Here is a 14,917-nt window from a genome sequence, read left to right as displayed (position 1 = left end):
AAGTCACGATTGACCTCGTATTCGAAAAATGTTAATGGATCAACCTTGCCCAACCATTGTTTGCAAGTTTTTTCAGAGAAACGATAATAATGGAGAATCATATAAGAATATTTTTTTAAACAACAAGGGGATATGTACTTCCTTTCTGTAATACAGTGAAAATTTATTAACGTTTTTGAACGGGAAATGATGTTACTAATGATTTAACTACCGAAACCGCAGTTTATTACCATTCCAAGGCCGAACTGGCCGTTTCGTTGAAACAATGCTGCAACGGAATGACAAAAGGAACCTTCGCGGTCGGTAGCTGCGGTTAGTCAAAGAAATTTATCGCTTTGTTATCGCTGCAGTAATTCGCGAGTAATTTCACGAATGTCACGAGTAATTTCTTCGCGACTATTACACATAGATACTCTAACTACTCGGATGACTGTCACAGCTTGAAAATACGATTAAAAACTTCACATGAAAACCATAATCGTTAAATTGCAGATGTTTACAATATTCAATAAAATCAATTCATAATGTCAATTTATATAATTGAATCTACATAGGAATTTCTTATATACTTTAATGATAGTATGTATTTTACTTTTGGTCTTTCGAACATTCTTGGACATTACTTGCATCATTAATATTTTCAATAAATGTATAAAATTCGCAGTCTAATGATCAACGATCAACGTGCCAACCATAAAAAAAATTATACTCTCTTACAAGAAGGAGGATGTGTACAGAACCGTACTTTCCCACTCAACCAGTTTGTAATTTCGATGATCCTCGTGAATTCCAACTAGCGTTCACATCGATTAAGCGTAGGCTTACCTCGTCGACCAGTGCGACGAGAGGACGGTTATCTCGAGATGTCTGACGGCGTGATTCGCAAAATTAACCCACCGTGGAGTTGTCAGGCGGTGTTAGGAAGCGAGGAATACTGTTACCACGAAGAGGTAGACGCGTTCCGCGAGATAAATGTAGACACGCGAACGAACCGGCATATCCTTATCCCCCGGCGTTTCTAGGACGAGGACGTGGCCGACCTCGAAATCTCTCGAGGTAACGGAACGACCTTGCTCGCCTCGTCGGCCGGCACCAGCTGCTACGTAGCCGATGACGGCGCTGAGGATCGAAGTGAACGGTCGATATCGTTTCCTTTAGGCACCACCGGCTCCGTAAACTCACGCGCAACGAGCCACTTATCCCGATATCAAGTAGATCTTAACATCGCAGATAATTCGAAGAGGTACTTGTGTTAGAGAAACTAGTTACTCTACTGTTTTGCTATCAGTTTTCAAAGTACGTTTGCGAAAACGCTACCAAGTATGTGAAACGAAAGATATGAAAATGTATCAATGAGCCGATAGTTTTTCTTTCTCGAAGCGTATTTCGATTGATGCATTAAGCTCTTCCCTCAACAACTCGCTAAACCGGCGCGTTAGCAACCACTCAATTTCAAGGATCACTCTTGAACGATACTTAGCAGGCTCCTCGCGTTTCTCTCGCGCCGATAAAGGTACCAATCAGTTCCGAAGATCAGACGCTGAACTTGGTAAAGTATGTAGGAAACGAAACGCGAATATCTTCCTTGAGCAGCAGCAATATACATATACATGTAACAACAGCTTCCTAGGTGCTCAGATCGATGGCTCTCGCGTGTCTAGCTTCCCAATCGAAAACAGACCGCGTTCGTAATCCTTCTAAATGCACGGTCTGAGAGCATTATTCAAATTTGCCCCCGTGTTTCACACGTGTGCAGCTCGTCGAATTACAATATTCGCGAGCGAAATCGATTCGTCTTCGCCCGACGTGACACGGAAATCGGCGGCGCATCGTTGTATCGCGATCACGATGGATCGTGGCGCAGCGGAAAAAGCGGCATGCAAATAAGAAAGTGAGAGGGCCCGCGACTGTATAAAACGAGCCGGGCGAGAGTGTTTCCTGTTCGCGGACTGAGGAAGACGGTGGGTGGCGAGGCCTGAACCGTTAAGGTCAGCGTATAAACAATCACGCCGTAATCAACGCAATCAAATCATCATCTAATTTCTTTTTACGTAACGCGGTTCGTTGTGAGAATTTTTCTTTAATTCGCGCCACTCGGCGAAAGCGAAGCCATTAAACGCGATGACATTTATCGTAGATCAAGATAGAGCTTAATGAGTATGATAATAATTGATTGAGACGATAGATAAGTATGTGTCGATTGCAATTCATGGAGTTAAAACAAAGGTGATAATTATTTGCGGATGACGAGCCGATGAGATGAATTGTCATGATCTGGGGATAGGAAATGCGATTATCATTGCGATGATTATTTGAAAATATTTCAAAACGAGAAGCAAAGATGAATAGATATTATCGTGTACGAAATATTTTATGTCTGGACCCGTGTACGCATTCCTCGGTTTCCGCGGCACGCAACACTGGTGAAAAGAAGATTGAACGGTGCTGATGAAAAGAAGATTGAAACGCCTCGGAGCAAAATACTCGCGGGGATTCCTTAATGGCACGAGCGACGATCGCGACGAATCGATCCATGCTGTGTTCAGTTCACTCCACAGGAAAATGTTAAATCTTCAGCCTCGATCACTAGAATTATTAGGAATTTCCATTTCACGAAGTACGAAACACTTGCTCATCAGTCTATATTATTGCGTAGCACCCGTGTTACATTAGCATGGTTCATTCCTGAATCAACTTTTTACAGAATACGGAGGAGTCATCGCATAGCCCGAGGGAGTACCCACATGTTATACCGTAAGTCGCAAATATCCCGTAGGAAATGTTTAGGATGGTAGTCATGTCCCGCTACGACTACCGCGTTAAACGAAAACGCGGTATGTACATATTAGCGACAGTGTATCATTAGATTGGAGCCAATGGCGCGTTATCCGAACAATTTCCATCTTGGTTACGGTTTACCCCTGCCGAACCATTACAAGTACGAGATTTCTTAGAATTATTTTTTATCCTACGGTAATCGTTAAGGCATAACGAGCATCGATACTGCGCAACGTTTTTTCCGAGAGGCTGAATGTCTCTATTAAAATTCCACCATTGTTCTTTACGACCAGCCAGAGCTGCATGCCTCGGTGCGTGAACACGTTCGACCACGCACCTATGTATTTGCTTCCTTGTTCTGTACAATGTGTAACGCAACGGAATACCATATATTGAGTGTACAAGATAGCGCAACTAGTAAGTTACGGCGGCTAGTGTTAGATGTAAGATGTCATATCGTAATGTTGTACATCTATCAACAACGTAACATCGAAGTATTAGCAATTCTGTATCCGGATACTGCCAGAAAGATGGGAAAAAGTAGTGACCAGCAATGGACAATAATTTGAATAAAACTTTCGGAATAAATGCCCAATTTAAGATAGAAAACGGCGGAAATATATTTACACTCCTAATAATAATGATTATTAGTCGTTCAATCCTAATACCCAAATTTGCAATCAATCGGTGGAGTTCCATTATTCACCATTTTTGCATTAATGAAATAAGACATGATTTTGATAAAATTAGTGAAAAAGAATATCTGTAACTGAATGAAAATAAATTGTGTTAAATATGGAATTGATTTTGAAGTAACTTCAATAAAATTCATGATCGTACCCCTGAGATTCCTTTAATTATTATTCGGCAACCGTAATCATGACATTACGTGCAACGATGGATTACCTTCACAGATTACTGTCTTACCGAATCTTTCCTCATTGCGTTACAATTGTTCGGGACTATTTATACGTAAAAGGTCCCGTTACAGCTTACTGTTCCGGTATTCTTCCTTACATCGTGTCAAAGCGGTTCTCGCATTCCATAAGGGAAAATCGCTGCGCACAATGGAAACTAATGCGCGCACGGTTCACCGGATAATTTCATAAATTAAACATTTCTCTCAGCTCGGTGAGACGAACAAAGAATCGATGCCTCGTTAGCGTGCGAGTGCATACGATTCCGTAACGGGAACACCATTTGTGCGCAGCTGCGTCCCTACAAAAAATTCGTCGATCTTTATCCTTCGAGATGAATGAGTAAGAGTGGAAATTATTGCGGGGCACAGAATGGAACGAGATTCTCATAGACTTGACTCACTTAATTCTTGTCCCGTTTTTTTGCTATTCTTGGACAATTTTCAATTTTGGTACATAAAATACGGACACATAACATTCAGAATTCCATTTTCGATTTTGTATCAAATCCGCAGTCTAATTACTAGATTTGTCATAAAATAAATAATTGAAGTGAAGGAAATTTTAGTTTCGAAGCCTGCTTATTGTGTGCTCATCTTACGATGCTGATGTCTATTTTACAACTGGATACGAACTTCGTTCGATTCCTCTTATTCCGCCTCGCAGATGGTTATCCGATGATAGAAAGCCGATCGTTAAACGAACCGAACGATCGGGCATCGGTTCGTATCATCATTTCGCACCGAGTGTAATCTGCGTCGCCGCACCACTCGATCGCCCGCGAATAAAACCACCCTCGTGACTGCCATCTTTCAATTTTACGACTGACTCCTTCATTCTTGGCCTGGACTTCCTGATTCTTTAATGGCCACGTGTTCGGCGAATTGAAAGAGGAGAAGAAGCGGAAGCGCTCTGGTATTTTAGTTAGGGAAAATTGAAGGGTTGATTACGTAGACTCTGTGGTTTGCGCGCCAGAATGCTAAGTGTTATGGCACGTGCTGTTGCTCTGCGGTTTCCTGGCGCCCGTGTTTGTTAGCACTGGATAAGGATAACGTTCTTTATTCTACACGATCTTTATCGTCATTTCCAAAGTGAAGAAAGTTATGCCAAGATTATTGTAAAATACCGCGGAAAAGGAGATCTGAATTGCTACAACGATCGCGTCTGCGAACGAAGGTTCTCCACGGGGTAAGCTAATAAAAAGTAGAAGAGCCTCGAATGTTTTGCAACGGTTACTTGTTTCACAGCATTCAAGGCTGTTGCTTCCTGCCCGAGGCGTTGAGTCGAGGTTTCCAAAGTTGCACCGTAACGATTACATGCGTTATCAGGACCTCGATGGAAAGCAAAATGGTATTGGTTGGCGCAAGAAGCCAAGTGAGAACGCCAGGCAACTTTAATCGACGCATACTTTCATCGAGTTTAATCAGCGTCATAAAAAGATTCCCAATATTTTACACAGACGGATAATGACAAGATTACACTTAAGGAGGTTCGTATTTTCTCATGACGAGTCAACTAGTCTTCCTCGACTTCAATTTCAAAAGGATGCAGCTATGCTGACTGGGTAAAAAGGCTGCTAAGGGGAATATCAAACAACCCTTAACGATAGGGATCTGAATAAAAACAGCATATTTCCATAGAATCCGAGATCGATTCACGACTAATCTGGTCGACCGATCTTCGACACGGCGAGGCCAAGCACAAGATCATCAGCTCGATCTTGTGGCACCGTACACGGGACACGCCGACGGGGGGGGGGAGAAGGAGTTCAAATCACGGAATCGTAAGCGGACTCGGATGATCGCAGGAAGCGGAAGCTATGGATGCTCACCGAGGTTACGGAGTTGAGCCCGTTGTAATCCTGTAGGAGGCACTTCATGCCGCGTTGGTTCTATGCGTACAAACGCCGTGCCGGCGTGCACGGGGGGAAAGGGGGAGAAAGTAGAGATGGAACGTTGTTTTCCTATTATCCAACCACCGTCAAGTTCCCAGTATTTCTAACTACCCAGAATCGGTCCAGGAAGCAGTCCTCACGCTCGCTTTTCGCCGTTGCTTTGTTTTCTACGGTCCCTTGCTTTCTGCTACTGCTTCTATATACGACAGCATTTACTACATGTTGCATACAGTGTTCAAAGTATATCGCACGGACAGACAGTACAAAGGATGATCGTGTAAATATGAAAAGTTTCAGCAGCATATTTTCGCAGCATAATTATTACTGATACAACGAGCATTAATCAGATAACAAAATAGCCTATTACTATTTTAACTGCGTTAAATGCAATGCTTGTAAAACTTTAACAATATCATTCGCATCTTTGACGTAAGAGTAATGAAGAAAATACGACTTCGGACAGTCAACTGATTTGGTATAAATTACATCTATCACCTGCATGTCTATTCATTCGTCATCTTTGACGTGATCTTTGCTATTAAAATCAAAGTGATCGACAAGCATTATTCGTCATGTTAAATCCACCGGAGTCACCCACGCAACATGTACATCCCACGCGGATTCAGAAAATGATCGCTTCTCTGACATCAGTTCTAGGTGAACGCAGATAATACCGTTTCAATTGGTTCCGAAGTACGCAAAGCGTGAGCGCGTATCGTCATAGTCGGAGGTCAGAGAAAATCGGAGGGTTTCATGGATGGGTTGCAATCGAGCTGGTTAGTCTCGGGCTGGTCGATCGAGCAGATTGTCTAATAAACACGCACGGGTTCACTGAGCCCCCCTAAAGAAGGTAAAAAAACGAGTTGATGGCTAGTCGCTTCCTCGAGCGATGACCAGGTCGTAATTGCGACCTGAGTCATGCTTGCTACAACACTCGATGCCGATGTCCTTCCGTTGATCCACCTTGAAAAACCTTGCAGAAGTTGCGGAAGGTCCTCAGGCGAGTCTTCCGTAAAATCGGATGCCTTAAGCCGCGTCCTCACTTAAGCAACAACGAGCAACTTTTTGTTGTTGTTGAAAACTTCTTGAAAAAGTCATCGTTTATCGCAGAATGTCTTCCTCAGTCATCATTGTTAGCTCGTAACAAACTGGCTTGCGTGTGGACAGCCCATCGCTAGCAACAGTCTTGAAATCAAAGGGAAACTTAAATGCTCTCCAGATTCTGTTGCTTCAGTAAGGACAAAGTTTCAAGTCGAAACGAATTTCTTTGAAAACATCTAATAGTCTTTATCTGTTACAAATTTACTTGGAAATATTTGACGTGGATTTTAAAACGATCCAACTTTGAAATCAGGTTAAAGTTTGAAGTAATACGGTTCTTCAATATCATTTTCTGTTATCTCATTATTACGGTAATAGATCACTTGTTTACTAATTATTGCTATGATCAGGCGGAAGCATATTGCAAATGTAATATTCAAACGTATCCTTGAAATCATTGAATCGCGTGCAGTATTACGGTTTTAACGATGCTCTTTCCATTTGGTCCATGGCTTCGCGCATGAAGCATTCAGATAACCGGAAATCATCACGGCAGGGTACATAAAAGGGTTCACCGGTAGACCGCAATAATTACAAGGAGTCTCTAAAATAACAGTGATAAGCAATAATCATCTAACTGCCAACGTCCCACTTCAATCCTTTCTTTAACGTAGATCCTCCTGCTCCCAATAGTTTTTCAGCCTACCCTCTATAGGGGAACTGTTTCTCGTCATGTTATTTCTACTTCATTAACGCATTATTCGTGAAGGAAAACCGTGTGAAGATTTATTTTTCATAGCCTGATAACTTAGTAGCATCAATTTAGAAATGAAGTAGCACCATTTCAATAGAATGAAACATTTGAAGATAATGATTCGATCTAAATAACTGTACAGGGTTCTGATGAATGAACCTTGTGTTTTCTCACAGTTTTATCATTTTCCACGTGCGCTTTTTAAGTATTCGGAAAATAATCGATGAAAGTAGAAGAAAGAGGACGAATAGGATCGTGAGGAGAGAAAACAGCGATGAGATGACTTGTTCACGTAATTAAACGCTTATCAGATTGCCGGGAATGCTCGTCGTTATTATCATTTACAACGTGCACGTGGCAGAGGATCGTGGTCGGAAGCGGCAACGTGGCAATTATGAAGTTTCGTTCGTTTACACCGAACTCCATTACGTTAGCGTGACATAATCGGTCGCGTTTTGTCGTAATACTACGAAAGCAGGCTCGAGCAACTACTTTTAATACCAAACACATCTTTCTTTTAATTCTCGATTTAGCTTTTCAGTTTTTGTACGACGACATAGATTCTAATTAAAATACCATATAAAATGACACAAGAAGAATTGTTACAAAAAATTCGCTTACATTGAGTAAATTGAGTTTGTAAATTAAATAGTCACGTTTGATCCCATCCGACGTTGGATCTAGTGGACAGGTTAATAACCGTTATCTAATGACGTTCAAGGGGACAACAGTTTATTTTGTCGCCTTCGTACGATTTAACGGCACGTTTTGAGATTCAGCTAGTTGAACATCATAATGAAGCTAGGTGAAATTTTGTGTCTCCTATGTAGCCGAAACCGGTCTTACGGTACTTTTCACTCTCGTCTATGGTCGGTAGACAAAGAAACGTTGTCAGTTCACTTGCATGCCTGTTCTGATACTTACTTTCTCAATTCCGGTTTTTGCTGTTAGTAATACAAAAATTCCAATCCGTTCAAAGATGTTTCCACAAATGTTTGCTTCCCGTATCTCCTAAATTAAATCAGCGAACATCAGTGAATCAAAGTCGATGAAGATATCGTCAGCGAAGCAATTATAGATAAGTGCAAGGTAACGTATCGAAAAAACGTGATCGATATTCTCTGTCGGAAGCCGAGCAAGCAAATTAACCGGGTTTTCCACGGTGCGCGTCGCGTTAACGTGGCTCGGAGCGTAATTATTAACAGAGAGGCTACGTGAATGGCTCCCGGACACGCCGACAGCCGTTTTCCGCGAGCGATCGCTCGAACGTAATCAAGTCGCGATAGTCCACGCTCGTGCGTGACAACGCGGACTCGATGAACTTCCCTTAGCGATACGACCGAACGGTTCCCGAGCGGAGTCGTTTACCGAATAACTGCAACGCGTTCCACCGATTAATGGTCAACTCAAACATAACGCAACGGTCACAATAACCGTACCGCTAGGCTCTTTATACACGGTAACACGCGAAAAACAACTTAAACTATAATACATAGTTGCCGACAAAACCGGAAAATCTGTAGGACGCTTCGCGTCGCGGCGCGCGTTCCCGCGGTCTCCGACGTAGAGGAGGGAGGAGGGGAATTCATCAAGGTCATTGCGCGGGAATCGCTTGCCCGAGGTGAACGATGGGATTACGCTCGGATCGTTTACTTTTCATGAAAACGATTACGTACAGTGATATGTAAATTGAGGTGATTCGCGTCGTTTATTCGTGGCTCATGAGAGAGGTGATACACTGTCGGACCGGGACTGGTTTTGTTGATGATCATATTATGGCGCTCCGTTAGGTTCGCGGCTTGCAAAAACTCCTGTATCATCGGTGAGATTAATTGCGGATTAAATTTGCATGAAACGACTAGACACGAAAAGAGCATCGGCCACGTATATTATATGTCAGAGAGCGGAAATGGTCAATAGATACAATTTTTTGTAAACGTCTTTGAAGGAATGTCTAAATGTAGAAAATAATGATATTGTGTTCGTTATTATTATAACTTCATTAATGGCATGCGTCATTTCCAAACAAAACAAACGATTACTAAGCCTTGACGGCACAATGCAACGCGATGTACAATAAATTAATTGTATGCAACAGGACCGTGAAATCACGATCTTAGCGCCGGCTTTGCGAAGCCAATGGGGTCGCGGGGTCAGTTCGGTAAGGCGCGGTTGCTCGGTCACGTTCAGCAATCATTCCTCCTTTACATGCATATCAATTTACGTCCACCTGTACTACTCGAGATCCATTACGCCCGATTTATTGTTATCTTTGGATCCCGTACTACGTGGGAGGGGCCAGGCATCTCTAGCGTAGGCCGGGATGTATTTGTCCTGCCACGGTAAAACGTTTGCATCTACGATACTCGATATTACGGGAAGTGAATCGTTTCTCACGGTCAATGTTGCACGCCGGATCCGAAACGTTAAATCGTGCACCGGCAGCGATAACTTGCGAGAAACGAGCAGTGCATTCCGCTCGATTGATGCCAAGATGTTTCGTTAGTTATAAAGATCTTTAGTGCGGATAGAACAACGAAATTCATGGAATATGGTAGTAAAGATAATAGCGACCGATATGTAATGGCAACTGGGAATCAGGAAGAATTGTGGAATTCGTCAAAATCTCACAAAGGCTGCTTAGTTGCTTGTTAAGGAAAATTTAGGAGACGTAATTGCATAAAGACAAAGAAATCTGTTCTGGCATGCAATGATTGCTGGACACGCTAGCTTGGCCGCTATCGTTTTCTAGAAAATATCTTAATAATTCCACGGAAGAGAGTCTCTAGGCTGTTTCTTAAGTTCCCCCGGTAACGGAGGAGGCTGTGCTCTGACGGATGCAACTGATGCGATGGGAGGTAGCGTACCGGTGATCGGTCAAGATTTGCACATTTCGCTGGCGGAATTGCAAGGCGAAACCGACCTATAAATACACGTTTCAACTGCCACTTAAGATTCCTATAGCTGCTATCTCTGTCTTTCGCGTCGGACTCCGTATACCGTGTTCGATAAAACGAATCGAGAGAGAGGAACAGGAAGCCGGAGGAAAATGTTCTCCAGAAACAATAGCAACGGCGGCTTGCGACGTAAAAGCTCTCCAACGAGGGAATTAAACGAGCAGCTCGCAGAGATTAATGGATGATCTACGTAATTGAACACGACTCGGCGAAATTTTCCTATGGGAATAGATGCATTAAAAAAATTAGACCGCACCAAGTCAAACTGAAGTCCTTTAGGCACTTCATATAATTGTAAATAGTTGGGATTTTTTTACCAACATTTCTTCTTCCTTTTTTGTACCTTTATAAAGGGACACTTATGGCCCGATGGTACTAATAGAATCCGTATCGATACCGAGGAAAAGAAACGTGGAGTGGTCATCGTTGCGGTTAGAAGTCGGTGATCGAGAGAGGATGAGGATTTGAAATGCTGACGCGATCTTCTTGCGCTAACCCTTTACTCGCTTCAAGAGTACACAAGTAAATATCAGCTGTAATTCAGCGACGAATCAAAAATTAAAAGAAAGGAAATATATAGGAAGAAATTTTATAACCAGAACGTAATAAGTCTTTTTACGAATGGTTAGTATGTTAACCAGAGATGCAAATACGCTGAAATGCAAATTAAAAATTCTCGTAGTTGAGAGCTATTTCCAAAAGAACAGACATGAGATGATGAAACATTTTCATACGTGCGATCTGCAAAGCATATCTCCTGTTGACATTGATCAAGATTTAATTCGTTACAGTGTACAAGTACGACCGGCGATAACATGATGTCTCCATCCGACGAGAAACATGCTTAACACCGTGAAGAATCAGAGCCCGTGCCAAACAAGGTATACATACCTGTCGATATTTATTGCGCGTGCGGCTCGTAAAAGCAACGACTAGGTACATTCTGCGTAAGACACTTCCGCGTTTGGCTAGTTCACTAGTGAAAAATCTCTGCTTTTGCGTTGAATTCAGCGGATGCGCGTTCCCGTTTGTTCGAGCTCATAAAACAAGAAGATTACCCGTCCCGAAGATGCGCGATTTTTGTCGTCAGAAAAATGACAGGGCGTCCGATTGATACCCCCGTTTCTTGGCCACCGTAAATCCACCTTGACTTACGATCGGTCCGGTCTTCGGGACGCGAGGAATTTTTACCGGAGCCAATTAGCCAGTCGATCGACCGGAAGCAGTGACCCGGTTGTAATTTCTGATCGGGGCGCGCGCCGGGATTGCGATCCCGAGCTCGGTTGACAGGAACGTCATAGGAAGAGGCGCGATCGAGATTACAACGAGGGGTACGGGCCGGAGAACTAGCTGTAAATTAACCACACGCCACGGACCTGGTGGTATTCGTCGGTTCGCGTTCTTCTCTATCCGCTACATCCGTGTACATGTTACATTAGACGAGTATCGAGCTACGTATGCACACGACGGAAGGGCTACCGTGGGCATCATGATTTCAGATATCCCATACGCATGCACACGCATCCATGCGCTCTTCAAGAACTCTTCACCGTGAGATCTCTTCATCTTGATGAGTCCATCCGCAATAGAGAAATTTGCACTTTTTTTATGGAAGTTGCACTACATTTGTATATCAATACGGAATTCCTTAAACATTTCGAAACACGTATTTGACATTCTTTGATTTCGGGTTGTACACATACAATTTTTTACTTCGTTATCTCATTCATTATTCACTATGTTAGATAACCACGAAGCAACATCTGCAACTTTCAGTTTCAATATATGCGAGGTTGAAGCGTACATTTTAATTGCTGACATGCGATTTACACGCCACTAGACAAATAGATGTAGATCTCTCTTGATCATTTCTTATCTTTGTATGCAAACCGAAGACGCTGGATCCTCAGCATCGGTGTGGTTAATGTTCCGTTTGATTGGTCGACGCTCCGATCGACGGCTATCAAGAGATCAAGGCCAACGTTACGATCTACGGAATCGATCGTTTTTCCGTTGGCTCTCTCTGAGGATAACGATCGTTTCCGTGATCCACTTATTACGGCACCTCTCGCGCGCACTCACCGCTAATAATTACCTAATTATTATCCAATCGCGGCCTGCTTTTTAGTCGCGACCTGAGATTTATATGCGTCCTGGGACGTGCGTCCCGTACTCTGTTATTAGTAGATTCATTAAACGAGTATCGATCAACGATATCCTTTTGCATAGATACACGCACGAGGTGTATGATTGATTTAAAGCCCGATACGTAGCAGCGATACTTTTTTTCTCGACGTAACATATATTTAAACCCTTTTCTAGATATAAATTCGAAGTTTTATTAACTGTCTACAACATTAATATTATAAAATCAAGAGTCGTAAATTATAACCAATCATTAGAATCAAATATTTCCCTGTATCATACAAATACGATCTAAGAGGATTTTTATTTTTATATTCGTCATCTCTCACGGAACAAGGATGACTTGGATGGAAGTAACGCGCGATTGCGTCAGGAAGGACACCGGTTCACCACAATCGCGTCGCGGAGACTAATAAAAACGGTAATTCCGATTCGGACCAGTCGTTGTACGAAAAAAAAAAGGATGACCGTGCCATTCCAGCGAAAACCGTCAATTATTACTTACTTCAGCGCGAAACGATCACAACTTCTTCGAAGATCGATCGGCAGGAAAAACGGATAACAGATAAACGAACGATGCGCAGCGTTTCACGGTCGGTGATTCCGTCCCTAATCGATTATGTATTTTTCATCGTTCATCAATCGCGATCGAACAGTTCGTCGTATCGGCTGAGAAGATCGCGGGCGAAAACGCTGGACGAACGAATCGCAAATGAACGGGCAATCAGCGTTTTAATACGATACCGCGAGATGATCGACCGATCCGACTCGCGTTTTCCGCTTTCGACCGCGAAGATATTAATCCATCGCGTAATTGTTTCCTTTTCTAAACCGTTCTATCGTGTCCACTTGTGGATGTTTTATTAGATGTCTGAGTTAACCTTGACTGGTATACTTATTTCAAAATGTCCTTAACCCTCATCCCAGTCTCGCGTCGATTTCACATACTTAAGATCAATATAATTGATAGCTCGCCGCGGATTTTTATTCCGAATCTCCTTCAATCCTTGAAACATTCTGACGTGCACTTGTCGGTTGATACTTCATTCACTTTTATACTACTCAAATTCCGTGTAAACGTATGAAATTCATGGCCTATTGATAACTTAGGAACACTGAATCTACCACTGTTAAAATAGAAAAGTAATGCAAATTGCATGCAGCAACACGTGCGTCACTAAGCGATCATCGTCTCTGTTTATTTGAATAAAAACGGTCAGCCAACAAAGATCACCGTGAAACGCCGGAATAAAAAAGAGTACCGTTCTCAGCTGGTCTGGTCCATAGGAAGAGAACGAAACGACGGAGAGTGCAACCGAGAATAAAAAAGAGTAGCTGGATGCACAAAGTTCGCGGTGCACCGTTGATCGCGCCCGCTCACCATCGAGCGTCCCCTTAAACAACTAGAGCGGAGTAATAAAAATAATCACTTACAATCTAATCTTCCAGTCCATCCTCATGGCGCGGTATGCCTCCTTGGTTCCACGGACCTGCACGACCTTCATTCGCCCTCGACGCCCTGGAACCAGTCCCTGGAAACTCACTGGGACAGGGTCTCTCACGAATATCACCGGCGCACTTTGTTCTTCCCTTTCGTCGAAAACGAAAGCGCGCGCTCGCGTTATGTGCCGTGCACGCGTGTACTGCGTATACACGTGTAGGAACGAAACGTATGTCCGTCGTTAGAACCCGTTCACCACCGGTTTCCGTTTAGCCGTGCCACGAACGGTCCGTTTCCACTGTCTGGTTGCGGCAGACGACTCGGATCCACTTCCACTGGTGTGACGGAAGAAGAAATGCACTATTATGTGTCGAACGAACGTGTCCCTTTTCCGATATTTCGATTTTGTATATCATTCAACGATGAGTGTCGTGGAGATCGAAGGGTACTCGTTCGAAGTTTATGTCGGCCAGTGCACGGAGAACAACGAATGGGCAATCCCAAAAGTTATTCTAACTAGAAGTTAAAACTAGCCCGCCGGTCAGCCGATCGAGAGTTAGAGAATAGTTATGACGAAACAGAAGAGAACGGGCTTCCTGCGCGCGATGCACGAAAATGGAGCAACGTGCGTTCTGTGCCACTGTTCTCCGTTCTCCGTAACACTCTGCCAGGATATCCGCGCGTGGCTGCTCGTCTTCCACGGCCGCGAAAGGTGGGAAGATGAGGAGGAGAAGGACGAGGAGTCAGTAGAAATAGAAGAGGTTACCGAGGTGGAGGCGGTCGACGGTGGTGGTGGTGGTGCTGGTGACGGCTGGTGGAGGTAAGAGAAGACGTGGTGCACGACGTGGTGGAAGTTGGTGAACGACGGTGGTAGACGATGACGGGTGACCGGTGTGTGGTGGTAAGTTGATGACAGTGGTGGTGGTGATGGTGACGGTGGTGGAGGTGGGTACTCGTGAGAGGAACCTCGCCGTGTGGAGGACTAAGCCG

The 14,917-nt window shown here is 43.4% G+C and overlaps 1 protein-coding gene across 1 annotated transcript in view; it reads right to left on the bottom strand.

Moving 5' to 3' along the window:
- LOC108631395 (uncharacterized) overlaps positions 1-14,594 on the bottom strand; it is a 52,269-nt gene extending 37,675 nt beyond the window's left edge. Inside the window, exon 1 of the mRNA XM_026818827.1 lies at positions 13,921-14,594. Within this exon, the coding sequence (XP_026674628.1) occupies positions 13,921-13,991 (71 nt within the window). The 5' untranslated portion in view covers positions 13,992-14,594. The remainder of the gene's footprint in view (positions 1-13,920) is intronic.
- Positions 14,595-14,917: the final 323 nt, after the last annotated feature.

Source organism: Ceratina calcarata, unplaced genomic scaffold (genome assembly GCF_001652005.2).
Source record: "Ceratina calcarata isolate Rehan_Ccalc_2016 unplaced genomic scaffold, ASM165200v1 scaffold9, whole genome shotgun sequence".
Lineage (NCBI taxonomy): Eukaryota > Metazoa > Arthropoda > Insecta > Hymenoptera > Apidae > Ceratina > Ceratina calcarata.
Note: the sequence above shows the minus strand (reverse complement) of the source record. Positions and strands in the feature narration are given on the sequence as shown.